The sequence below is a fragment of the Dama dama genome, chromosome 22, assembly GCF_033118175.1.
Source record: "Dama dama isolate Ldn47 chromosome 22, ASM3311817v1, whole genome shotgun sequence".
NCBI lineage: Eukaryota > Metazoa > Chordata > Mammalia > Artiodactyla > Cervidae > Dama > Dama dama.
Genome location: NC_083702.1, coordinates 17224890 through 17252231, shown reverse-complemented (window position 1 = coordinate 17252231; position 27342 = coordinate 17224890). Strand labels below are relative to the sequence as shown.

At 42.8% G+C, this 27342-nt stretch overlaps 1 protein-coding gene across 1 annotated transcript in view; it reads right to left on the bottom strand.

Annotated features, from left to right (window-relative positions):
• LOC133043049 (uncharacterized) overlaps positions 1–27342 on the bottom strand; it is a 126264-nt gene that overhangs the window by 61566 nt on the left and 37356 nt on the right. Inside the window, 11 exon segments of the mRNA XM_061123939.1 lie at positions 8385–8523; positions 9149–9292; positions 9806–9853; positions 10121–10213; positions 10603–10740; positions 11303–11335; positions 11583–11897; positions 11984–12025; positions 18289–18603; positions 19692–20006; positions 20082–20174. Of these exon segments, the coding sequence (XP_060979922.1) occupies positions 8385–8523; positions 9149–9292; positions 9806–9853; positions 10121–10213; positions 10603–10740; positions 11303–11335; positions 11583–11897; positions 11984–12025; positions 18289–18603; positions 19692–20006; positions 20082–20174 (1675 nt within the window).

Genomic DNA, 27342 nt, shown 5'->3' with positions numbered 1-27342 from the left:
GCCTGAGGTCCAGCCCATCATCTCTCTTCAGCCCTTTACAGTCTAAAACCAGCAACATCTAACAGAGAGTGTGGCACTGAATTGGCCCCATTCATTCCTCCATAGTTCAGCATCAGATACCCAGAGACCAGAGAAATCAAAGCTACTAAATCAAAGATAAGCAGATTCTAAGTGGAGAGCATGCAGACCAAGGACCCTTTCCCACTGCTCTTGGAAAGTAAGAAACCTTCTCACCCCAGACACCATCTGTAGGAGGAGAGACAAGAAGATACCTCCTTGAATAGATGAAAACCAGCCTCAGCAGGGAGCTTCAACTAGACAAGATAATTATTACCATAAACCCAAGCTAACATGGGGGACAAATTTTAAATGGGAGACTCTGTGATTTTGAATTGGAGACTTTGTGTTAACTTTGTGGAACTTTCCATCCATGCAAACTCCCCTTGCTACTGCACAAGATGAAATCAGTTATAAAAATAGCAAATATTACATTTATGCATATTTGGATTCTAGAGGACACATTTTTAAGCCCACTACAGAAAGAAAATATCTATATCTTTCTTTGTATTTAAAAGCACAGAGTTGTCATCTCTGTGAACTCTTTCTAATTCCTCCAGCTCAAAACTACTGCTGTGTGCCTTCAATCTGTAAAAATGAAAACTTTCTTATTGTCTCTAAAGAAGGGGCTTCTTGAGAGCAAGTATTGTGTCTTATTCTTCAATGCTTCTATAAGCTCAAGTAAAGACACATAGAGAGAGCTTAACAAACATTGGATAAGAAATGAACACATGAACAAATGCTGAAAAATCACCCTGCAGTTAGTGATACTGAGTGGGGAAGGGAGGTGGAGGCAGGGGAGACACATACCTGACTAATCCCTCTTGGCACAGACTGAGGTGGAGTAAGGAGTCAGAGACACACCAGCCAAAGGAGCCAAATACAACATGCCTTCAAATGCCCCTCTGGGAGGGTCAGATCACGTTCAATCTCTGCACAGAGCTGTACCTCAGAAGCTTCTCCAAGGTGAGAAAAAACTGACAGCACTGCTCTCAAGAGTTCTACTGAAGGACGTGAATAGACAGTAATACTCGTCAAATAGCTGTATTTCCAGTCCTCAGGGACTCATTCTGGGCAATGAAATGTGGCTGGTGTCATCTATATCACTTCTGAGTGGAGGCAGGAAAAGCCCCAGTGTGACTCTGTAGTCTCTCTCTTTTTCCTGTCACAGAAGCTGCATGTTCCAGAAGCACGTGCAAGAGCCTCACTGACCACAGACATCTGTAGGTGTGATGAGTGTGTGTGTGTCTGTATATGGATGTATGTGTATGTATGCATTTCTGTGTGTGTGTTTGTGTGTGTGACTGAGATTTGCGGGTCACTTTTTCCAGCAGCAGAACAGTCTCTTCTGATGGATACAAAGGAGAAAGAAGACTTGAAAAGAAGACAGAATCTATCACATGAAGCAGAAACTTTCCTGGATCTCCCCATCCTTCTGTTTCTCATCCCAAGCTGCTCCCTCGGGTCTCACCTTGTTTCCTCTGTTGGATTTGGGTGTTTCTCAGTCACCATTTCTGACTGACCAACAACTAGATCTAAATCCCGTTTAACAACACCCGCCCTGGTGCATCTCCTGTTCCCTTTACATCACTCTGTGCTGACAGTCAGGCTCAGTTTCCCGAATTTGTCTCTCAGCATCTTGACCTTCATCCTTAAACAGCTCTTCTTTCCTCTGAGTTAGCCAGTCCATCATCTTTGATCCTATTTTACCTTTCACCAATCCTGTACTAATGAAAAGGCAGCATGTATTTTCTAAGCCCCCTCAGTTTTCTCTTGATTTCCTGAACAAATCTGATTCCTGGATTTAGTGTTCCATGGTCAAGAAATAAATTGGTTAAGAAATGATTTTGCTGAATATTTTTTTCCTCATCTCAAGAAAATGGCTTTTTCAAAACCTATATCCTTGTGAGCACAGCCCTGGGGCTCTCCTCACAGGACTTGGAAGGGCTGGTGTAAGGAGAGGATGTGAGGTTGAAGCTTCATTAGCTTCATGATTAATCCACCTCTGTTCAGAGTTGATGTAATGACCAACTCCAGAACTATTGAGTTCTTGTAGGTGGTCATTCTTAAACCTCTTAAACCCAAGATTAATGTCACTGGGATGGCCCTCGTAGTTCAAAGACTGAGTGGTTGCTCAGACTTGAACTCTATGAACTGATGCTTTATTGTACATGGAGCTTTGGTGCAGCTGAGTCCAGCCTGCAGACCAGCCTAAGAACTCTGGAAACAAGGGGAAATGTGTTCCTCTTTAACATCTAAATTCTGTGAACAGTTTCTCTTTTCATTATCATCAAATCTTTCCACATCTGGGTATGCTACCCAAGGCTCTTGCAGGCTGCAAGTATCTGCTAAGGCCCTTCCAGGGCCCAGGGTTGGAGTGAGACTAAACCTGTGTGTAAGTTCTGTATTTCCACTCTCCATAATTTAATAGATGTTCAGCTAATGTTCACTGAATGACTGAATGGTACTATGCTAGACATTTAAGAGAAATTATCTTAAATATAAAGAACTATTGTTGAGGACATCATTTAGCTAATTGATATTTTTGGTTTAAAGGCAAATGTTTTCAGCAATTTACAGGGCAGAATTTGATTTTCAAAAAGAAGGCGCACATCACCACCAGATATATCACAACGAACTCTGCAAATCTCTATCTCTAAGGCTACACAAGACAAACCACAACACATTCACATGTGGCTTCTTATTAAGTTTTAATCAGACCCAACAGAAGATACAGGGTATTGGGATGATTTATCATTTGGCAATTTTTCAATTAAAGCCACATAGGAATATCACCAGAAGAAAATTTGCAATTAAAAAAGTACAGCTGCACCATCTGTATGACATAAGGAAGGAGATGAGGTGCAGAAAGTGTTCCTTGGCTTGTCATAACAAACAGACTAATTAGTCTTTTATTTTGTGAAAGGAGAGTCCTCTGGGGCTGATCTTGAAGGATGCTGTAGAGACCAGGACAATTCGACTGTTGTGTCCAACAGTTAGAACTGTGAACTGATGATTTTGGATAATGATGTGCTTTGATTTTTTTCTCTTTACTCTTTGTGAATCTACTGTAGTTTTTCACATTTTTGTTACCACAATGGCTCACATAAAACATCTTACAGACACAAGAGTCTATATTACACTGATAACATATTAATTACAATCACATACAAAAGCTCTACCTTTTGATCTCCTCCTGTAATTTCTGTTTCTGATGTCAGAATTTGCCTCTCTTTATACTGTATATCACTAACAAAATATTTTTCTCTATAGTTATTTTAATACTTCCCGTAGACTAGAGCTAACTTGTTGTTAGCACACTACCATATTCAGTATTAGAGAATTCTGTATTAGATTACATACTTACATTTACAAGTCTGTTGTCTGTTTTCACTTCTTTCATATAATAATTACCATCCTTCACTTAGCTTGAAGAACTCCCCTCAGCAATCTTGTAAGACAAACCTGTGTTGGTGAACTCCCTCAACTGTTGTTTGTTTGGGAAAGTCTTTATCTCATCTTCATTTCTGAAAGACAACCTTCCTGAGAAAAGTATTCTTGGCTGGCAGGTTTACTTTCATCAGTTTGAATATATCATCCCTTTCTCTCCTGGCTTGCCAGTTTATTTTGAGAAGTCCACCGATATTCTTAAGGGAATTCCTTTTTTGTGAGCATTTGCTTTTCTCTTGATGCTTCTAAAATTCTCTCTTTGTCTTGATTATAAACAATGTGTCTTGGAGACGATCATTTTGAATGAACTCTGAAGGGCGACAAATCAGCAGTGTTAGGTAGTTAGAATAGGAAAAAGCAGTCCAGAATGGCGGTGGCTAAAAGACAAGGAAGGGAAAAGCCCACAAAAATAGAACAAAGGAAGATCCGAGGACCAAAGTGAGCACCTCAGGTAGAACAAACAGCCCAGGGGAGGGAAAAAAAAACATATAAAAAGAGGAGCCAAGGGGCCGGGGGTCTTTCTCTCACTCTCTCTCTTTCTCTCTCTTCTCGCTTGCTGCCCGCCCCCCGACTCTCTCTCCTCTTCATGTCTTTTGGGTCGTCATGCCCTCACGTCTTGAGGATGTATTTTCCTTTATTTTTTTTTAATTTTTTTCCCTTTATTTTTATTAGTTGGAGGCTAATTACTTCACAACATTGCAGTGGGTTTTGTCATACATTGACATGAATCAGCCATGGAGTTACATGTATTCCCCATCCCGATCCCCCCTCCCACCTCCCTCTCCACCCGATTCCTCTGGGTCTCACCAGTGCACCAGGCCCGAGCACTTGTCTCATGCATCCCACCTGGGCTGGTAATCTGTTTCACTATAGATAATATACATGCTGTTCTTTCGAAACATCCCACCCTCGCCTTCTCCCACAGAGTCCAAAAGTCTGTTCTGTACTTCTGTGTCTCTTTTTCTGTTTTGCATATAGGGTTATCATTACCATCTTTCTAAATTCCATATATATGTGTTAGTATGCTGTAATGTTCTTTATCTTTCTGGCTTACTTCACTCTGTATAATGGGCTCCAGTTTCATCCATCTCATTAGAACTGATTCAAATGAATTCTTTTTAACGGCTGAGTAATAGTCCATGGTGTATATGTACCACAGCTTCCTTATCCATTCGTCTGCTGATGGGCATCTAGGTTGCTTCCATGTCCTGGCTATTATAAACAGTGCTGTGATGAACATTGGGGTGCACGTGTCTCTTTCAGATCTGGTTTCCTCAGTGTGTATGCCCAGAAGTGGTATTGCTGGATCATATGGCAGTTCTATTTCCAGTTTTTTGTATTTTTCTTTATTTTATAAATAAAACTGAGCTGCAACACAGAGCTGTGACACGGTCTGTCTGAGAGCTGTGACACCGATCTGTCTGAGAGCTGTGACACTGATCAATCTGAGAGTTGTGACACTGATCTGTCTGAGAGCTGTGACACGGATCTGTCTGAGAGCTGTGACACTGATCAGTCTGAGAGTTGTGACACTGATCTGTCTGAGAGCTGTGACACGGATCTGTCTGAGAGCTGTGACACTGATCAGTCTGAGAGTTGTGACACTGATCTGTCTGAGAGCTGCGACACGGTCTGTCTGAGAGCTGTGACATGGTCTGTCTGAGAGCTGTGACACCGATCTGTCTGAGAGCTGTGACATGGATCTGTCTGACAGCTGTGACACCGATCTGTCTGAGAACTGTGACACTGACGTGTCTGAGAGCTGTGACACCGATCTGTCTGAGAGCTGTGACACAGTCTGAGAGCTGTGACACCGATCTGTCTGAGAGTTGTGACACGGTCTGTCTGAGAGTTGTGACACTGATCTGTCTGAGAGCTGTGACACAGTCTGTCTGAGAGCTGTGACACTGTCTGTCTGAGAGCTGTTACACCGATCTGTCTGAGAGCTGTGACACCAATCTGTCTGAGAGCTGTGACACGGTCTGTCCAAGGGCTTTAACACTGGCCCGCCACTTCAAATTTTTGTTGTGACAAAACAGAACCGAGGAAATTACACACTCCCCTGACAGCTACATGAATTTGGATGTCTAAATGTCATCAGATTTGAAACTTTTCTGGTATTATTTCTTTAAGTACAATCTCTGTCCTCCCTCTCTTTTCCTTTGGGACTTCAGTAATGTGCAGGTTGTTTCTGTGAATGTTATCCCATATTTCACACAGGTTCTTTCACACCTTTTCATTCTTTTTTTCTCTTCTTTGTCCCCTGGCTAGGTAATTTCAATTGTCTTGTCTTCTGCCTCAAAGATTCTTCTGCTGTTGCTGATGCTGTCTGTAGCATTTTTTATTTTGTTGAATTTCATTCACTGTAATCTTAAGCAACAGAATTTCTGTTTGGTTCCTACTCTTTTTCTGCCTATTGAACAGCTTGAGGGATCTCAGTTCCCTGATCAGAATAGAATTCATGCACAGCAGTGAAAGCATCGAATCCTAATCACTAAACCATCAGTAAATTCCCTGTTTGCTTCCTTTTTTATGATTTTGGTCTCTGTACAAAAAAACAAAACAAAACAAAAAAAAACTGAATTTATTCTGCAGAGCAATGCAAGAGTCTGTGCCCAACAATTACTGAGTCCATGCTCTAGGTCCCACAAACTGTAAACAGGAGCAGGTACGCTGCAACTACTGAAGTCTCTGTGCTTAGAGCCTGTGCTCTGCAACAAGAGAAGCCCCTGCATAGAGAAGCCTGCTGTCCACAAAGAGAAGGAGTGCCTGCTTGCCACAACTAAAGAAAGCCCACATGCATCAACAAAAAAACAGTGAAACCAAAAATTAAAAACATAATGATAATGATAATAACTTTTTAATATTATTTTGTTCACATATTCTTTTCCTAAATTCCATTATCTGCATTTTTTTTTTTTTTTTTTTGAGTTCCCTGAGCTTCTTGGTGGGTATTCTTTATTTCTTTCATCATGTGCCATTTATTTCATCACTCCCAATGGTGAATAGCCATGTAAGCTGCCCTGGGAGAAGTCCTGGGCATCTTCCCATCCCCAAGCACAGCCTAGAACTATGAAGACTGCAAGCGTGACTGTAGGTCAGAGCCCTGGACACCATGCGGAGCCATCAGCCAGGAACTGGGTGGGTTCAACTCACAACCAGGCCATCACTCTAAGGTCTTATATTAGTTCAGCAACCTCTCCACAAGTCCACAATGAAATTGGGGGCGGGGGGGGGGGGGTTGGTGTTGTGAAATGTAATCTTTACTTGGCCGCTCCTACATGACAGCTCTCTCTACCCTGAAGAATCACAGAAGGATCACGTTTACATTTTCAGTAGTAACCAGATTAAAGCAATCTTGAAACAGTACATCTTCAGAGGAGCCCATTGGTCTGAAATTCTTCCTTTAAGAATTCAATCATATCAGACCCCTCCATCCACATCTTTGAAACGTAAATAGACAAACATACCTGATTTTCCCATCTATCCCTTCTGAATCCCCTCTGCCTAGGTCTCCACTTTCTTGCCCTTTTGTCCCACGTGGATGCAGGGTGTGGGTGAGCACCAATTTGCCATCCATCAACTCAGAGACAGATATGAGCTGATATAATTTTCTCAGAAGGCTAGATAATTGAACAGACAAGAAATGGCAACGTTCTGAAGAAATAGTAGGCAGGGATGGAAAGAATGGATTCATAAGGATTTGATAACAACTAGATATGGGAAAAGAGCAAGGAGGAATCTATATCTGCCTGAGGAATAAACAGATAAAGTAACCTAGGGAATGAGAGATGAAAAGGCAGAGGTAGTTACCTAGAGTTAGAGTTTTAATTGACCCACGACCTCTTAAGCAGGATAAGGAAAACTGTATCCATTCTCTCCCACCAGCAAACTCCTACTTTGAAACTCTCATCCAAGTCTGGTGCCCAAGAATAGGTTAAAAACAGGGGATGTGACATCTCAGGGAAGAGCATACAGGAATGTTCAGGATTGGGTTTTTACCATGAGTTTGTGAAATGAAAATATCTCCTGCCATATCAATAAACAAGAAATGTAACAACCATCAGCGATTTCGGGCCTCCAAATATGAATGAGGGATCCCAAGACTATAATCCAGGGGATGCTCCCATTCCCCAAGGTGATTGCTGAGGAGCTGGGGAAATGCAAGAAGCAGCCATCTGCCACTCCTTAAGGTGAACAAGGAAACAGGATTGGCCCCTGATAGCTAAGCTGCATATGAAAGGAATGAATTCAGTGAGACCAGAGGCTTGCATCTTCCCATACACAGCATGCTAAATTCCTTAACTTGATACCTGATCTTTGATGTTCAGACTTCCTGCTCCCTTTGTTGCAAACTTGTATACAGCCTGACTTCCCTTCCTGCCTCCTTGGAGCAGTTTTCTCAGAGCTCCTGAGATGCTGTCTCCAGGGCTTAGAGTCCTAAGCATTCCCACCAAATAAAACAACTCTACCAGGTTCTGACTATATTTTCTGGTTGACAATTTATCTTGCTAGGAAGGAGAGTGTGAATGTGGACCAAGTTTAGGTGCTTTTTATTAGTAAGAGTGACCTGGAGCATCTGTGTTCCTGGGCAAAGTCATGCCCTCATTAGCCTTTGAAGGAGGTGAGAAAACAGGGCAGTGCACTCATCTTGTATTTCCTTTGAGGAAAATGGTGTTTGAGAGCCAATCCTCTAAAAACATTTGACATGGAACTTCGTAATAATTAATAAAGCAAAAAAAATTTTTTACTTTATTCAGAATATTTCATTTTGAGCAATTTCCATATAACACAATCACAGATCAGCACTATTCTATTGAGATACAGGCAATTCGAATATCTGTTGCATAATCTTATATTTAATACAACATCATGGAAAAGTCACTGTGGATTTTCCCAGGGCACTTAGTTCAGCATCATCGTACCCGGGGTCCCCAGACTCCCCCTGGAGCAGCCAGGGGCTCTCTTCTCCTTCCCCAGGATCAGCTTCTCCTCTAGAGGCATTTAGAGAAGAGCCTGAAAGAGGAAAGAGAGGTATGATTTAGAACAGAGACAAGGGGGCCAGACAGTGAGGAGGAAGCAAGTTAAGCAAGTGGTGATGACAAAGCATCCCTGGGACCCAGGGGTGGGCAGGGAGGCTCAGACTATTTCATATCAGTTACAGTGAGGATGGATCCCAGCTGTCCTCTCAGATCCAGTCCATGTGGTCTCTGGGGCCTCAGCTCATGTGGAAACCCTGCATCACAGGAGACCTGTACTCATACAGGGGCTCTGAGAAGACCTGCCTCCAGGCAGTGAAGGGCTAGTTATTCAGCTGTGTCTGACTCTTAGCAACCCTATGAACTGTAGCCCACCAGGCTCCTCTATCCATGGGATTCTCCAAGCAAGAATACTGGAGAGGGTAGCCATTCCCTTCTCCAGGGGATCTTCCTAATCCAGGGATCAAATCCAGGTCTCCTGCATTGCAGGCAGATTCTTTACCATCGGAACCACCAGGGAAAGCCCATCAAATGCATGAGATTACCCATGCATGAGATTCTCAAATGCATGAGAAACTGTACAGAGGCTGGACATTGAGTTCAAATTCACCCTTTCCAGGACAGAGACCAAAGATTACAGGGGATCAGCTAACTCCACTCACCTGTCTGAGACGTCATCCCATCTTCCTTCTTTGGGAGCACTTCCTCCTCACTCCCCTGAGAGGCAGGAGGAGCCCCAGGTACCGGTACCTCTTCAGCATCATCATAATCCTCACCAAGGGCATAGGTCTTCTGATCTGGGGCTCCTGAGAGCAGAGCAGGGGTCAGATGAAACCACACTAAGTGGGTTGGTCTGGGAAATACCTAAGATCCCTTCTGACCCAGCATTTCTCAGCTGCTAAATAGAGGCACCTGTCACTCCTTGTTTTAAAAGATTTTTTTCTCTAAGACCATGTTTCATTTTGATGTGTCCATAAACCAAAACATGACCTTACATATCTTAATATTTCCTGATTGAAAACATATATCTCCAAGCAACTCTCCCACCATTGAGCATTACTAAAGTATTTTGACAAACTGTGCTTTACAGATGTTATTTTTAAAGCCAGTGTGTGTCTCTTGTGATTCTGAACACAGAGAGTCCAGCCCCAAATGTGAGACATCACAGAACAGCCAGAGAAAGAGAAGGACAGACCCTATCTAGACACAAGGGATCCCTCTGGTCCATCAGAGGAAGACTGTTCCCCTTACATCTCCTCTCTATAAGGAGGGAAACTCTCCTCCGCAACACTCAGCTGAAGCAGGTGCACCTCTATTACCTGGATTGGATCTGGAGTCATGGCTGTCCTCACCATCTGACAGGAAGCCTAAAGTGGAGAAAAACATCACACAACAGATAGAATGACCCTCCCACACCCATAGGACCAGTGTTAAAGCTGAGAAGGGATGGGTCTGGCTCTTGCAGTGTAGACAGAGGCTGGGGGCTCACGGGGCTGTGAGAGGCCATCCTGCCACTTTGGAGAGCCGCCTCTGTGAACCTGGGGAATGTGTCAGGTCTGCAGATGCTGAGAAAATGTGCACACCCAGTGGGTGTGACAACCAGAGGTCCCAGGAGGGCAGACAGAGACACCCACCTGGGCTGCCCAGAAGACCCTCCTTCTGAGTCACAAGGTAATCGAGCTCCTCATACACAGCTTCAGCAAGAGCATCTTCATAGCTGGATAAGGCTGAGAGATCCCCCAGCAGGTCAGAGGTGCCACCCCAGACACCACAGTCCAACTGGTCCACTTTCATCTCCCCGATGCTCACACGGAGGCTGCCTGGACCTCGGCATCATCTCCCACCCCGTGCACCGTGTCAGCACCTTCTCCCCTCATCTGACCTGAATTCACAGGTCAGCCCCGACTCTGTCTGGTCTCATAGGAGAGGCTATGACTTATTAGAGTTCACGCCCCAGTCCTAAGAACCTCTGTCTACTCAGGCCTTAGAGCTCAGCACAGAGCACATGGAGTCTGAAACTCAGAACAGAGACCTGGCCCAGGCTCCCCTCCTCACACTTGCCCCGTCTCCTGCCTGCACACACACTCCCTGGTTCCCAGTTCCCCCTGCAGCCCACCTCTGCGCGCTGCTCTCCATCTGAGCACCTGAATCACCAGGATGATGAGGACCAGGAAGAGAAGGGCCCCCAGGATGAGGCAGAGGACCCCAGCCAGGGAGAAGAAGCCAGGGAGAGGACTTGAAACTGGTCTGGACCCTAAAGAGAACAAGGCAACAGGGTGTGGAGAAGGTCCTGGGCACAGAGAAACCCCCGGGCCAGCATTCCCAGGGGCTCCAGACGATGGCATCCCAGCCTCAGACACAAGTGCACTGACAGTGACCTGGCTCCCCCAGGTCTCATCTTGAGATGAGTCAACTCCACTCGGCCAGTGTGGCCCCGAGTCAGAGCCGGGGATTGTCAGGGAGCTGCCCTGCCGAGACAGCCTCTGAGGACCCGGCTCATCTCTTCTCCTTGGGCTTCAGGAGACAGAGCGTCAAACAGTCCTGGGACCCTCACCTCACTGATGAGGAGCAACACTCAGGGGCAGGTGGGAGAACCTTAGATTCTGCAACACAGGAACCCATCTCCCTAGTATCCCAGTTATGAGAAAAATGTGGCCCCAGGAACCAAGGCCGTGGAGTTCCCCAACATATCGCCCTGGGCTCCTCCCCACCAGCCAGGGCTCCTCAGGCTCTTTCCTCTCCTGAGCTGTCAGAGGGCCCACAGAACAGGCCCCCAGACCTGAGGATTCTCTCCTGCCCATGGGTGTTCACAGTACCTGCTGCAGTCGGGGGCACTGTTTTCCTTACACCTAAAGAGAAAAACAGCAGTGTGAGGAAAGGGAATTGGCCAGAAAGCAGGGCAAATCCATTTTTCTCTCCTGAGCCTGAAATCACCCCCCAGTCTCCACAACACCAGTGTCCAGTCCTCCCAGCTCCCCTGTCCTAGATCAGAGCCCCAGCACCAGGATGGGATGCGAACTCCCGACCACACCCAGCTCACCCTGCTACCCCAGTGCTGCCCCAGCTCACCCAGGACGGACCGAGCCCCTCACTCACCAGAGCACCTCACACCAGCATCCTCCTCGTGCTTGCAGTCGCTCTGCCCCCAGGGCTCCGCAGCACAGTCCCACAGGGAGGACTCCCGGCCCCCGCACCGCACCTCGTCCAGCCAGATGCTCCCGCTTCCAGGGCCAAACGCCGCGGCCCGCACGGCTTCCAGGGCCGGGCCACAGCCCAGCTGCTGACACACCACCTCGGCCTCTGCCAGGCTCCAGGAGTCATCGCACACGGTGCCCCAGGAGCCGCTGTGCCAGACCTCCACCCGCCCTGAGCACTCGCGGTCTCCTCCCCTGAGCCGGAGCTTCTCTCTGTCTGAAAAGGCAGCAGCCCCTCCTGTGACTCCCCTGGTGGGAGGAAGGAGCCCCTGGGGCCCTGGGGAGGGGGCGGGGCTGACGTACCTGTGCAGGGGGCAGCAGCTGGACAGCTCTTGGGTCTTCTTCCTGCAAACAACAGGGAAACAGTGGATCAGGGACAGCTGGGCGTGGTCTTGCCCCCAAAACGATTATCTAAGGTCTGACTCAATGCAAAGGACACATGAAAACACAGGCTTATTATCTCCTGGGCTGAAACTCACTGCATCTGATCACCAGCTGAAATTACCTTAAATATTTACTTGTTTCTCAGTCTTCACATTCCCACAGCAAATATAAACACAGACATCTTCAAATGTACACCCACACCCCTCTGAATGGAAGTTCCATTAGAAGAAGGACCTTGTGTATCTTATATATGCCATGTTTCTGCTGTCAGGACAGTGCCTGCACATTGTAGGCACTCATTCAACAAATATCTATGGAAAACCTTTGCTAAATACCTAGATAGGGGCTTGATAAATATTTATTGAATGAATGAATACATGAATAAAATTCAGTAAAATAAAACTTTAAATTCACACTAATCAGTGAAATAGTAAACCAAATATAAATGAATGGAAATAGTCTATGATAATAGCTCATATTAAAATAATCAGCCCAGAAGAACAGTTAATTTATATTCAAAATCTCACATACATAATTTTAATGGAAAGTTATTAGATAGATTATAAGCTACTCTTACCTACACAGTGTAACAAGTGGGCAAGTGAAGACTACTGTTGTAAAAGGAAACTCTTTTTTTAAATTTATTTTTAATTGGAAGATAATTGATCTACAATGCAGTGTTGGTTGTGTGTGTGTGTGTTAGTTGCTCAGCCATGTCTGACTGTTTGTTAATTATGGAATGCAGCCCACCAGGCTACACTGTCCATAGGATTTTCCAGGCAAGAATACTGGGAGTAGATTGCTATTCCTTTCTCTGATGGATCTTCCCTACCCAGGAATCGAACCCAGGTCTCCTGCACTGCAGGCAGTCTCTTTGCTGTCTGAGCCACCAGAAAAGCCCATAGTGTTGGTTAGGAATCTCTTAAAAAGGAAAGATACAGGAAAGAATTAGTAGAATTCTAAGAAGATATATGTACACACATATGTACACAGAGTAAGGCAAAAATTTTTGCAATAGAGTAAAAAAAAAACCTACTGAGAAAAATTTGTATTGATAAGATGCAGAAATAATAAACAAAAGACTGAAAAGTATATATAAAAGAATTGAAGCTGAGAGAAATAAATACAAATTCAAAGCAACACAAAAAACCAGAAGGGTAAATAGTACCTGTCATAAAGTATCAAAATTTGTATCTTCTTTCCAGATCATCCTATCAAACCTCCTACCCACTCTATGCAGATAACCTCTGAGAAAATGATGGTGGGACCTTTGTGAGGTCAAAGGTCATTTTCATGGTCAAAGACTTTACCACCTCTCAATTCTCAGTGTTTAATTGTAGGAAAAATATCATCAATAAAAGGTCTAATAGTTTAATGCCTCTTTGGCTTTCAAATGGAAAAGACAAAGAGATGAAAAAAGAGAGGCAAGGAAGGGAGTGAGCCTCTGCTTTTGAAGTATCTGTCCCCACATTCTCTTAGCTATAGGTTTCAGGCAACATCCAGCATACCTTTCAAGGTGTACCTGAGTAGGGTGTGTGTGTTTGTGTATATGGAGGGGGAGGGAAGGAGAGAGAGAAACAGAAATGTTGAAGGAAGTAAGGTTCTATGGTTTGACTGTTGCCCTCCTCAACACTTATTTATTTCATTCAACATTTATTTTCAAAATCCCAGTTCCCAATGTAACAGTATTTAGTGGTGGAGCCTTCTCAAACCCTTCCAAAAACAGAAGAAAGAAACACTTCCAAATTCATTTTATGAGGCCAACATTATTCTGATACCAAAACCAGATAAGGACACCACAAGAAAAGAAAATTATGGGCTAATACTCTGATAAATATAGGTGCAAGAATCCTCAACAAAACATTAGAAAACTGAATTTGACAATACACTAAAAGAATCATACACCATAATCAAGTGATGTTTGTTCCAAGGATACAAGGATAGTTCAACATTCACAACCTAATCAATGTGATACACCAAATAAGCAAAATGAAGGTAAAAATCATATCTCAAATGATGCAGAAAAAATGTTTGACAAATTCAAAATCCATTTATGATAAAAACTCTTTTACAAAGTAGTTATAGAAGGATTGTATCTCAATATAATTAAGGCCATATGAGAAGTTCACAGCTAACATCATATTTGACTGTACAAAACCAAAAGCTTTTCCTCTGAAATCAAACACATGACAAAATTATCTACTCTCACCACTTTCATTCAGCTTAGTTTTGGTAGTCCCATCCAGATCCATCAGGCAATAAAAGAAAATCAGACATCCAAATCTGAAAGGAAGAGGCAAAACTGACACTATTTGCACACTGAAAAGTGAAAGTGTTAGTCGCTCAGTCGTGTCTGACTCTTTGCTACCCCGAGGACTGCAGCCTGCCAGGCTTCTCTGCCCATTAGTATTCTCCAGGCAGCAATACTGGAGTGGGTTGCCATTCCCTCTTCCAGGGGATCTTCCCAACCCAGGGATCAAACCCGGGTCTCTTGCATTGCAGATGGATTCTTTACCATCAGACTCATGAGGAAGGAGACTCCCTTACATGATAGTATATATAGAAAACCCTAAAGACTTCACCAAAAATATGAGAACTAATACACTCAGTAAAGTTGTAGAATGAAAAATCTATATACAAAAATCAGTTGCCTTTCTATGCACTAACAACAAACTGCCATAAGGAGAAACTGAGAAAACAATTCTATTTGCATTTGCATGAAAATGAATAAAATATTGAGGAATAAATTTAACCAAGGAAGCAAAAGACCTGTACACTGAACACTATAAGACATTGATGAAAGATACTGAAGAAGACTCAAATAAATGGAAAGATATTCTGTGCTCATAGATTGGAAGATCTAATATTATTAACATGCCCATACTACCCAAAGCAATCGACATAGTCACTGCAATCCTTACCAAAATTTCAATGGATATTTTCACAGATACAGACAAACAATCCTAAAATTTTCATGGAACCACAAACGACACTGAATACCAAAGCAATCTTGAGAAAGAGTAACAAAGCTGGAAGTGTCATGCTTCCTGTTTTCAAACTATATTACAAAGCTATATTAATCAAAACAGTATGTTGTTGGCATAAAAATGAACACAAAGATCAATGGAACAGAATAGAGAGCCCAGAAATAAACCCACATTTGTACAACCAATTAATTTTTGACAAAGAAGTCAAGAATATACAATGAGGAAGGGACAGTTTTTTCACTAAATGGCATTGGGAAAACTGGACAGCCACATGCAAAAGAATGAAACGGAAAGGACAGTTTTTACAGTAAATGGCATTGGGAAAACTGGACAGCCACATGCAAAAGAATGAAACGGAACCACTATCTTACATCACTCACAAAAATTAACTCAAAATAGATTAAAGACTTGATCACAAGTTCTGAAGCCATAAAATTTCTACAGGCAAAAAGAGAAAATAAAATCGTTGACATCAGTCTTTGTGAGGATTTTTTTGGATTTGACACCAAAATCAAAGAGAACAAGAGTGAAAAGAAGCAGTTGGGACCACATAAGGCTACAAAGCTTCTGCCCAATTAAGGAAACCATCAACAAAATGAAAACGCAACCTATGGAATTAGAGAAGATATTTACATATTATATTTCTGATAAAAATTATTATCCAAAATATACAAGGAACTCACACAACTCAGTAGCAAAAATCAAACAATATGACTTTCAAAAAATGGGCAGACAACCTGATAAATATTTTTTTTTAAAGAATACATACAACTTGCCGATAGGTACATGAAAACATGCTCAACACTAATAATCATCAGAAAATACAGATCAAAGCCACAATGAGATATGACCTCATATCCTCTAGAAAGGTTTTTATCAAAAAGAAGAAATAACAGGAGTTGAGGAGAATGTGAAGAGACAGAAAAGCTTTTGCCCAGTTAGAGGGAATGTAAGTTGATGCAACCCCTATGGAAACACTATTGAGGTGCATCAAAAATTAAAAATAGAATTGCCATACGATTCGGCAATTTCACTTTGGGGTATTCATCTGACAGAAACGTTAACTTGAAAAACCAATGTTCACTGCAGCAATATTTGTTCAGTTGCTAGGATGTGTCTGACTCTTTGCAACCCCATGGACTGCAGCACGCCAGGTTCCTCTGTCCTTCACTATCTCCCAAAATTTGCTCAAATTCATCTCGACTGAATTGGTGATGCTATCCAACTATCTCATCCTCTGTGCCCCCCTTCTCCTTTTGCCTTCAGTCTTTCTCAGCATCAGGGTATTTTCCAACAAGTCAGCTCTTCTCATCAGGTAGCCAAAGTATTGGAGCTTCAGCTTCAGCATCAGTCCTTACAATGAATATTCAGAGTTGACTTCCTTTAGGATAGACTGGTTGGATCTCCATGCTGCTCAAGAAACTCTCAATTCAATTGTGGCATCCAAGCACCACAATTCAAAAGCATTAACTCTTGGGCACTCAGCTTCTTTATAATCCAACTCTCACATCCATGACTAGTGAAATAAACATCACTTTGACTATACGGGCCTTTGTCTGCAAAGTGATGTCTCTGCTTCTGAATACTCTGTCTAGGTGTGTCATAGCTGTCCTTCCAAGGAGCAAGCCTCTTTTAATCTCATGGCTGCAGTCACCATCGGCAGTGACTTTGGAGCCCAAGAAAAGAAAATCTGTTTCCACTTTCTCCCTTTTTATTTGCCATGAAGTGATGGGGCCAGATGCCATGATCTTAATTTTTAGAATGTTGAATGTTGAGCTTTAAGCCAGCTTTTTCACTCTCCTCTTTCACCCTCAACAAGAAGCTCTTTAGTTCCTCTTCTCTTTCTGCCAATAGAGTGGTATCATCTGCGTATCTGAGGTTGTTGAAATCTCCCACAGCAATCTTGATTTCAGCTTGTGATTCATTCAGCCTGGCAGTTCCCATTGATGTACTCTACATATAAGTTAAATAAACAGGGTGACAATATACAGCCTTGACGAATTCCTTTCCCAATTTTGAACCAGTCGGTTGTTTATGTCCAGTTCCAACTGTTGCTTCTTGACCTGTATTCAGGTTTCTCAGGAGGCAGGTAAGGTGCTCTGGTATTCTCCTCTCTTTAAGAAATTTCAACAGTTCGTTGTGATCCACATAGTCCAAGGTTTTAGTCTAGTCAATGAAGCAGACGTTTTCCTGGAATTCTCTGGCTTACTCTATGATTCAACAAATGTTGGCAATTTGATCTCTGGTTCCTCTGCCTTTTCTAAACCCAGCTTGTATATCTTGGAATTTCTCGATTCACTTATGCCTAGCTGAAGCCTAGCTTGAAAGACTTTGAGCATAACCTTGCTAGCATGTGAAATGAGCACAACTGTGCAGTAGTTTGAACATTCTTTGGCATTGCCCTTCTTCTGGATTGGAATGAAAATTGACCTTCTCCAGTCGTGTGGCCACTGAAGAATTTTCCAAATTTGCTGATATATTGACTGCAGCACTTGAACAGCATTACTTTTTAGTATTTGATAGCAATGTATACAAGAGCCAAACAAGGTAAGTCTTCACTGATGGATGAATGGATACAGAAAATGCAATATAGGCATATATCCACCCATAAAAAAGAAGAAAATTTTGCCAGTTTCAACAAGGATGGACCTTGAGGGCATTATGCTAAGTGAAATAAATCAGACAGAGAAAGAAAAATACCATAAAATCTCATTGATATGTGTAATCTTAAAGCAAAAAGCAAGTTCAGAGATACTGAGTAGTTGGTGGCTGCCAGAGATGGGGATTTGGTGTGGGCAAATGTAGTCAAAAGGTATAAACTTGAGTTATAAAATTAATAGGCGAAGATATATAACATACAGCATGGTGACTATAGTGAATACGATACTGTCTATTTGAAAGATGATGAGAAAATACACCTTAAACATCCTCATCATATAAGAAAAATATTTAACTGTATATATGGTTATGGATATAACTAGACTTACTGTAGTGATCATTTATCAATATACACAAATATATAAGCATTATGTTGTACACAGCAAGCAATATAATGTTATGTCAATTAGATCAATAAAAATTTTTAATAAAGCAAGTTTGGAACATGTGGATTAAATTAGCTCCATCCAAACTTCATTTTATAAACTCAACTTACATGCATCACTTAGATTTTAAAAGACCAAATCTCACTAAACACCCTACAGGGTTGGGACAGACACAGAAACAGACATGAGTCACCTGCACATGAGATGTAGGCTTCCTCCTTTGGAGAGCATGAACTGTATTTCCAAGGATCAGAAGGACACTGCCAGAGAGAGGTGTCAGTTTTCCGACACTGGATTCCATCTACCCAGCGGGGTCTAGAACCTTCCCTGAGACCAACAGAAGTGTTGAGACTTCCACTGTCCCCACAGCCAAGCTGACTGCAGATGATGGAAACGGTGACATCATCCATGGGGCTGCGGCAGACACTGCCCCAGGTCCCGTTGTAGAAAACTTCCAGCCACCCAGCACACTGCTGGTCCTCGCTCACCATCCTGAGGGCCAGGAACTCTAAGATGGAAATGGAAAAGACAGGACACAGTGAGCCCTGCACTCAGTGCTCCAGGTTTTCCTCTCTCCCCAAAATTGTGAACATTCATCTGTGACCCAGCTGAGGAAGCAAATCCATTAGATAACCGGAGTGAAACCTGTCTCCTTTTTATCTGACTCTGTCCATCTGTGTCTGTCTTTCTAAATATTTCTACCACCATGATGTAGTGTACATGAACTGGGAGGAAGACCAGCGTGGACACCTGCAGGGACAGGGAGCTGACTCCTGCTTCCTGACAAAACATCTAAAAGAGTGTATGAAAGGGATGTGATGTGGACAATGTGGAGGCAGATAGAAAATGGACCTGTGTCTGTTTCCTTATCTGGCAAAGGGGACTTTACAGATGTGATTAAGGTAAGGACATTGAGATTAACCTGAAATATGGTGGATTAACCAGATGAGCACAGTCTAACCACATTCTTAGACTCACTATCCTTTACAGTGGAATACTTTTCCTCGTTTTGCTAGAGGGAGATGTGAATATGTATAACGGTTAGAGAGGTGGAGCACTGCTGGTCTGATGATGAACAGAAGGGGGTTATGAACAAAGGCAGGCAGGCAGTTTTTAGAAGCTTGAAAAGACAAGAAACAGATTCTTTCCCAGAGGCTCAGAATTGATGTGACCCTACTGAAACCTTGAACCCATCCAGTGAGATTCCTGCTGGACATCCAAGCTACAGAAGTGTAAGGAAAGAAATGTGTTGTTTTAAACCATTAACTATGTGGTCATTTGTTACAAAACAAAACAAAAAAAACTAGCACCTTGGCTTTAAGACTTCTCTACCATATGTACCAGAAGAGTGAGCCCTGATTTCAAGGAAAACTGAGAAAACCTTCTGCCAGGAAACACTACTGAGAAGAAAGGACCAGGATTTCAGCTGCTGCAGGAGGAAGTGAAAGCACCTCGTCTTCACGTCTGCTGGAAACACAGGCTCCGTGGGGGGAAGCCTCCTTCTCTGGTCCCTTCAGCATCTCTCCCCCAGGGTTCAGACGCCCGTCCTCCAGGCCCCACCCCTCCCCCAGCCTGTGGACAGTGTGCAGCGCAGACCTGAGCAGACGACCCCCGCGTCCTCCTTGTGTCTGCAGGCGTGCCGCCCCCAGCCTCGGGAAGGGCACCTCCACACGTGGGACTCCTTTCCTGTGCAGTTCAGGTCGTCCAGCCAGATGGGCCCTGATCCTGCCCCGAAGTGAGCAGACCCCGTGGCATTGAGGGCTTCTCCACAGCCCAGCTGCCTGCACACCACGCGGGCCTCGTCCAGGTCCCAGCCGTCATCACAGATGGTGCCCCAGGAGCCCTGGTCAAGGATCTCCACTCTCCCGGCGCAGGGACCGCCCCCGTCCACCAGGCGGAGCTGTCTGCTGTCTGAGGAGAGAGAAATGGGACAGTGGGGCGGTGACGGGGGAATGAGAAGGGTCTTCTGTCCTGTGGGACCCTCACCTGAGCAGTAGGGGGCGCTCTCCTCTGAGGCTGCCGACTCTGCTGGTTCAGACAGGGAGTCATTGCACTGGGGCAGCACCTGGGTGTGGTTTCCTGAAGAAAGAGCGATGATTAGAGGATTGAGAGGGTTGAAGGTCAAAAAACTCAGTTGAGCTAAATAATTTTTAGGAGAGGAGTGGAGTTTAGGGGGAAATGGATACATGGATATATATGGCTGAGTCCCTGGCTATTCACCTGAAACTATAACAACATTTTTAGTCGGCTAAACCCAATACAAAGTAAAAAGTTCAAAATAAAAAAAAAATAATAATAATGACCTAGTGATGGAGTTGAGATGAAAGCTGTAACATACCAGTAAAGTTACCATAATCTTAGTGTTCCCTTTCTCTATGAACAGTCCTGGTCCTGACAATACCATGATTCCTGTTTTAAGCCAAGCTTTGCCCTAAGAATGAGTTAAATAAGTTGCTCTATCATTAATCTACCCCTAAATAGAAGAAGCAAAGCAAAATCCTTTCTGAAGGATTTGTACAATTTTTTATCTACAATGTTTGTGATTTTAAAAACACTTATATAAAAGAGATCTCATGGAAAACAAGAGGGAAAAGAAATATTAAAAAAATTTCCCAGGGTATTTGGCTCTTAGAGTTACCTGACAGAGAATTTATTTTATTTATTTTTATTTATTTTTATTTGAGCATAATTGCTTTACAATCTTGTGGTAGCTTCTACTGTACAGCAAATTTAAGAAGTTATATATACATGTATGGGTTTCCTAGGTGACTCAGTGGTAAAAAATCTGCCTGCCAAATAGGACACTGGGCTTCCATGCCTGGTTGGGAAGACCCTCTGGGGAAAGAAATGGCAACCCACTCCAGTATTCTCACCTGGGAAATCCTATGGACAAAGGAGTGTGGCAGGCTACAGTCTATGGGGTCACAAAAGAGTGAGAAGCAACTCAGCGACCAAACAACAACAACAACACACACACACACACACACACACATATATATATATATATATATATATATCCCCTCTTTCTTGGATTTACTTCCTATTTAGGTCACCACAGAGCACTGAGTAGAGTTCCCTGTGCTATACAATAGGTTATTATTTATCTATTTTATGTGTTCAGTTCAGTCGCTCAGTCCTGTCCAACTCTTTGCGACCACATGAACTGCAGCAGGCCAGGCCTCCCTGTCCATCACCAACTCCTGGAGTCCACCCAAACCCATGCCCATCGAGTAGATGATGCCATCCAACCATCTCATCCTCTGTCATCCCCTTCTCCTCCTGCCTTCAATCTTTCCCAGCATCAGGGTCTTTTCCAATGAGTCACCTCTTCACATCAGGTGGCCAAAGTATTGGAGCTTCAGCTTCAACATCAATCTTTCCAATGAACACCCAGGACTGATCTCCTTTAGGATGGGCTGTTTGGATCTCATTGCAGTCCAAGGGACTCTCAAGAGTCTTCTCCAACCCCCACAGTTCAAAAGCATCAATTCTCCTGTGCTCAGCTTTCCTTATAGTCCAACTCTCACATCCATACATGACCACTGGAAAAACCATAGCCTTGACTAGAAGGACATTTGTTGGCAAAGTTTATGTGTGCATGTATGCTAAGTCACTTCAGTCGTGTCTGACTCTGTGACACTATGGATTGTAGCCCATCAGGCTCCATGTCTACGGGATTCTCCAGGCAATATCTATTTTATACTTAGTATCAATACTGTAGGGCTTCTGAGTCTGGTGGCTCAGGCAGTAATGAATCCGCCTGCAATGCAAGAGACCTGGATTTGATCCTTGGGTTGGGAAGATCCCCTGGAGGAGGGTATGGCAACCCACTCCACAATTCTTTCCTGGAGAATCCCCATGGACAGAGGAGCCTGGCAGGCTACAGCCCATGGGGTTGCAGAGTCAGATATGATTCAGTGACTAAGTGCACAGCACAGCACATCAGTAGTGTATATATGTCAATCTCATGTCCCAGTTCATCCCATTCTTCATTTCCCCTCTTAGTATCCATATGATGTTCTCTATATTGGTGTCTCTATTTCTGCTTTGCAGTAAGTTCATCTCTACCATTTTTCTAGATTCCACCTGTAAGTGATGTTATACAGTATTTGTTTTTCTCTTTCTGATTTACTTCATTCTACATAACAATCTTATTTCAAATCCTAAAAGATGAGGCTGTGAAAGTGCTGCACTAAATATGCCAGCAAATTTGGAAAACTCAGCAGTGGCCACAGGACTGGAAAAGGTCAGTTTTCATTCCAATCCCAAAGAAAGACAATGCCAAAGAATGTTCAAACTACCACACAACTTCACTCATCTCACACACTAGCAAAGTAATGCTCAAAATTCTCCAAGCCAGGCTTCAACAACACATGAACCGTGAATTTCCAGATGTTCAAGCTGGTTTTAGAAAAGGCAGAGGAACCAGAGATCAAATTGCCAACATCCACTGGATCATCAAAAAAGCAAGAGAGTTCCAGAAAAAAAATCTATTTCTGCTTTACTGGCTGTGCCAAAGCCTTTGACTGTGTGCATTACAATAAACTGTGTGAAATTCTTCAAGAGATGAGAATACCAGACCACCTGACCTGTCTCTTGAGAAATCTGTATGCAGGCCAGGAAGCAACAGTTAGAACAGGACATGGAACAACAGACTGGTTCCAAACAGGAAAAGGAGTATGTCAAGGCTGTATATTGTCACCCTGCTTATTTAACTTATATGCATGAGAAACGCTGGGCTAGATGAAGCACAAGCTGGAATCAAGATTGCCGGGAGAAATATCAATAACCTCAGATATGCAGATGACACCACCCTTATGGCAGAAAGTGAAGAAGAACTAAAGAGCCTCTTGATGAGAGTGAAAGAAGAGAGTGAAAAAGTTGGCTTAAAGCTCAACATTCAGAAAACTAAGGTCATGACACCCGGTCCCATCACTTCATGGCAAATGATGGGGAAACAGTGGAAACACTGGCTGACTTAATTTTTGGGGCTCCAAAATCACTGCAGATGGTGACTGCAGCCATGAAATTAAAAGATGCTTGCTCCTTGGAAGGAAAGTTATGACCGACCTAGATAGCATATTAAAAAGCAGAGACATTACTTTGCCAACAAAGGTCTATCTAGTCAAGGCTATGGTTTTTCCAGTGGCCATGTATGGATATGAAGTTTGACTATAAAGAAAGCTGAGCACCAAAGAATTGATGCTTTTGAACTATGTTGTTGGAGAAGACTCTTGAGAGTCCCTTGGACTGCAAGGAGATCCAACCAGTCCATCCTAAAGGAGATCAGTCCTGAGTGTTCATTGGAAGGACTGATGTTGAAGCTGAAACTCCAATATTTTGGCCACCTGATATGAAAACTGACTCATTTGAAAAGACCCTGATGCTGGGAAAGATTGAGGGCAGGAGGAGAAGGGGACAACAAAGGATGAGATGGTTGGATGGCATCACCAACTCAGTGGACATGAGTTTGAGTAATCTCCGGGAGTTGGTGATGGACAGGGAGGCCTCTCGTGCTGCAGTCAATGAGGTTGCAGAGAGTCGGACATGACTGAGTGACTGAACTGAACTGAACCGAGCATAACAATCTCTAGTTCTATCCATGTCTCTGCAAATCACACAACTTTATTCTTTTATGGCTGAGTAATATTCCATTTTACATATGTACAACACTTTCACTATCCATTCCTCCTGCGAGGGACATTTAGGTTGCTTCCGTGTCCTGACTGATGTAAATAGTGCTGCAGTGAACATCAGGATGAATGTATCTTTTTGAATGATGATTTTCTCCAGGTACCTGCCCAGGAGTGGGATTGTTGAGTCATACGATAGCTCTATTTTTAGTATTTTGAGGAACCTCCATACTGTTCTCCATAGTAGTTGTGCCAGTTTACATACCCATATGTAGGAGGAGTCCCTTTCCTGCACATTCTCTCCAGCATTTATTGTTTGTAGATTTTTTAATGATAGACATTCTGAATGGTGTGAAATAATACCTGACTGCAGTTTTGCATCTCTCTAATAATTAGTGATGTTGAACATCTTTTCATGTATTTGTTAGCCATCTGTATGTCTGGAGAAATGTCTATTTAGGTCTTTTTCCCATTTTTTAATTGGGTTGTTGGTTTGTTGATACTGAGTTGTTTGTGCATTTTCAAGATTAGTCACTTGTTAGTTGCTTCATTTTAGTTGCAAATATTTTCTCCCATTCTGACAGTTGTCTTTTTGTTCTGTTTATGGTTTCCTTTGCTATGCCAAAGCTCTTAAGTTTAACTGGGTCCTATTTGTTTATTTTTGTTTTTATTTTCTTTACTCTAGAAAGGTGGTCAAAAAAGATCTTGTTGCAACTTATGTCAAAGAATCTTCTGATATGTTTTCCTCTAAGAGCTTTATAGTCTGACAGAGAATTTAAATAGCCATGATTAAAGTGCTCCGAGAATTAATTAACAAGATGTGTGTCTTGGCAGAGAAATGATAACAAAAGCAAATGAAAATTCTACAGCTGAAAAAGTCAACAGCTGTAATTAAGAACTAGGGAATGAATCTATCAGCACATTAGATCAATATAAAGTAGAAATAGTAAAATGGAAGATGAGAGGATAAGTGTTCCTCTATATAGAAAAGCTGATCACATGGTAAGTGCCTGGTTAACAATACTGTATAAAAATGTTTCCCCCCAAACTTAGCAGTTAAAGGATATTTTTTTTTTTTTCATTTTGATCATGATTTTCTGGTCAGTAATTTGGGAAAGACTCAACTTGGAAGTTCTATCTTTGGGGTTTCTCATGTGGTTGCACTTAGATGTTATCTGGGGCTGATATCTCTAAAGGTTTGATTGAACTGTGATTATGTAAGGAAATTCCCTGAAGTATTTTTTTTGTTGGGGAGGGAGAGGGATAAAGGAGCATCCTGTCTGCAACTTAATCCAGAAAGATTTTACATACTCAGGGGGGAAATAGGCAGGAGAGAAACAAAGGAGGAGAGAGAGGGAAAGCTAGAGCAAGACAGAGAAAGAGAGAGAAAACTAGAGTGAGAGAGAGAGAGGGAGAGAAAAGAAAGAAAGAAAGAAGGATTAAAGCAAAATACTAACCTAACATTTGGGGAATCCAGATAAAGTTCAGAGAGAATTCATTCCTAGAAAACCTTCACTAAAGGAAATAATAGTAACATCAAACCCCTAAAATGCCTAGGAGAAAACCTAGGTAAAGATGTGCAAAACATCTGAGAGAAATTCAAGACCTAACTGAATGAAAGGATATATTTCGCCAGTGAATTGGGAAACTCAATGTTGTCAAAATAAATCATTCTCAAATTTATATACAGATTAAAGCTAACCTCAATAAAATTCCCTGATGCTTTTGTGTGTGTGAAACAGGACAAGATGATTCAAAATTTATGTTGTTCTTCAGTCACTCAGTCATGTCTGACTCTTTGCAACCCCACGGACTGCAGCAAGCCAGGCTTCCCTGTCCATCACCAATTCCCAGAGGTTACCCAAACTTGTGTCCATTGAGTCAGTGATGCCATCCAACATCTCATCTTCTGTTGTCCCCTTCTCCTCCTGCCTTCAGTCTTTCCCAGCATCAGGGTCTTTTCTAATGAGTCAGCTCTTCACATCAGGTGGCAAAGTATTGGAGCTTCAGCTCAAAAATGTATACAAAATACAAAAACCAAGAATGACCAAGGCAGTTAGCAAGAACGACAACAACATAACTTCTTTAAATTAAAGTTACCCAGACTTACTATGTGTGTTTAGTCACTCAGTCATTTCTGATTCTTTGTGACCCAAGACTATAGCCCGCCAGGCTCCTCTGTGCATAGGGACTCTCCAGGCAAGAATACTGGAGTGGGTTGCCATGCCCTTCTCCAGGGGATCTTCCCAACCCAGGGATCAAACCCAGGTCTCCCGCCTTGCAGACAGATTCTTTACCATCTGAGCCACCAGGGAAGGTTCAAGATTTACTATAAAGTTACAATAATTAAGAAAACGTGGGGCAGGTGCTGGACAGGGAGGCCTGGCGTGCTGCGATTCATGGGGTCGCAGAGAGTCGGACACGACTGAACGACTGAACTGACTGACTGACTGGGACAGGTGCAAGGATAGACAAATGACACAGTGGAACAGAATAGAGAGTCTAAAAGTAGTACGCAGACATATATGCCCTTTCGTTCATCACAAAGGTGACACTGCAGTAGGGAATAGTCTTTCCAGAAAAAGATTTTGAGTCAATTGGATGCCCATATGAAAGCATGACACTTGACCCTTATCCTACACAGTTATCAATCCTAGAAGCAGTGTATAATTATATGCAAAAGAAAAGTAATTACACTTCTGTGAGATACTCTCAGTGAACATTTTTGTGATTTTGGAGTAGACAAAGTTCCTTCTAGAAGGATATAAGGAGCTCTGTGGACTGGAACAATGGACTGGCTCAAAACTGAGACAGAAGTATGTTAAGGCTGTATATTGTCACTCTGCTTATTTAACTTCTATGCAGAGTACGTCATGTGAAATGCCGGGATGGATGCAACACAAGCTGCTGTAAAGATTGCTGGGAGAGATATCAATAACCTCAGATATGCAGATGACACCACCCTTATGGCAGAAAGAAAAGAGGAATTAAGGAGCCTCTTGATGAAAGTGAAAGAGGTGAGTGAAAATGTTGGCTTAAAACTCAACATTCAGAAAATGAAGATCATGGCATCTGGTCCCATCACTTCATGGCAAATACATGGGGAAACAATGAAAACAGTGACAGACTTTTTTTCTTGCACTCCAAAATACTGCAAATGGTGACTGCAGCCATGAAATTAAAACATACTTGCTCCTTGGAAGAACACCTATGACAAACCTAGATAGCGTATTAAAAAGCAGATATGTTATTTTGCCAACAAAGGTCCGACAAAGCTATAGTTTTTCCAGTGGTTATGTATGGATGTGAGAGTTGGACCATAAAGAAAGCTGAGCGCTGAAGAATTGATGCTTGTGAACTGTGGTGTTGGAGAAGACTCTTCAGAGTCTCTTGGACTTCAAGGATATTAAACCAGTCAATCCTAAAGGAAATCAGTCCTGAATATTCACTGGAAGGACTGATGCTGAAATTGAAGCTCTAATACATTGGCCACATGATGGGAAGAACTGACTCATTGGAAAAGACACTGATGCTGAAAAATATTGAAGGCAGGAGGAGAAGGAGATGACAGAAGATGAGATGATTCGGTGGTATCCCCAACTCAATGGATATGA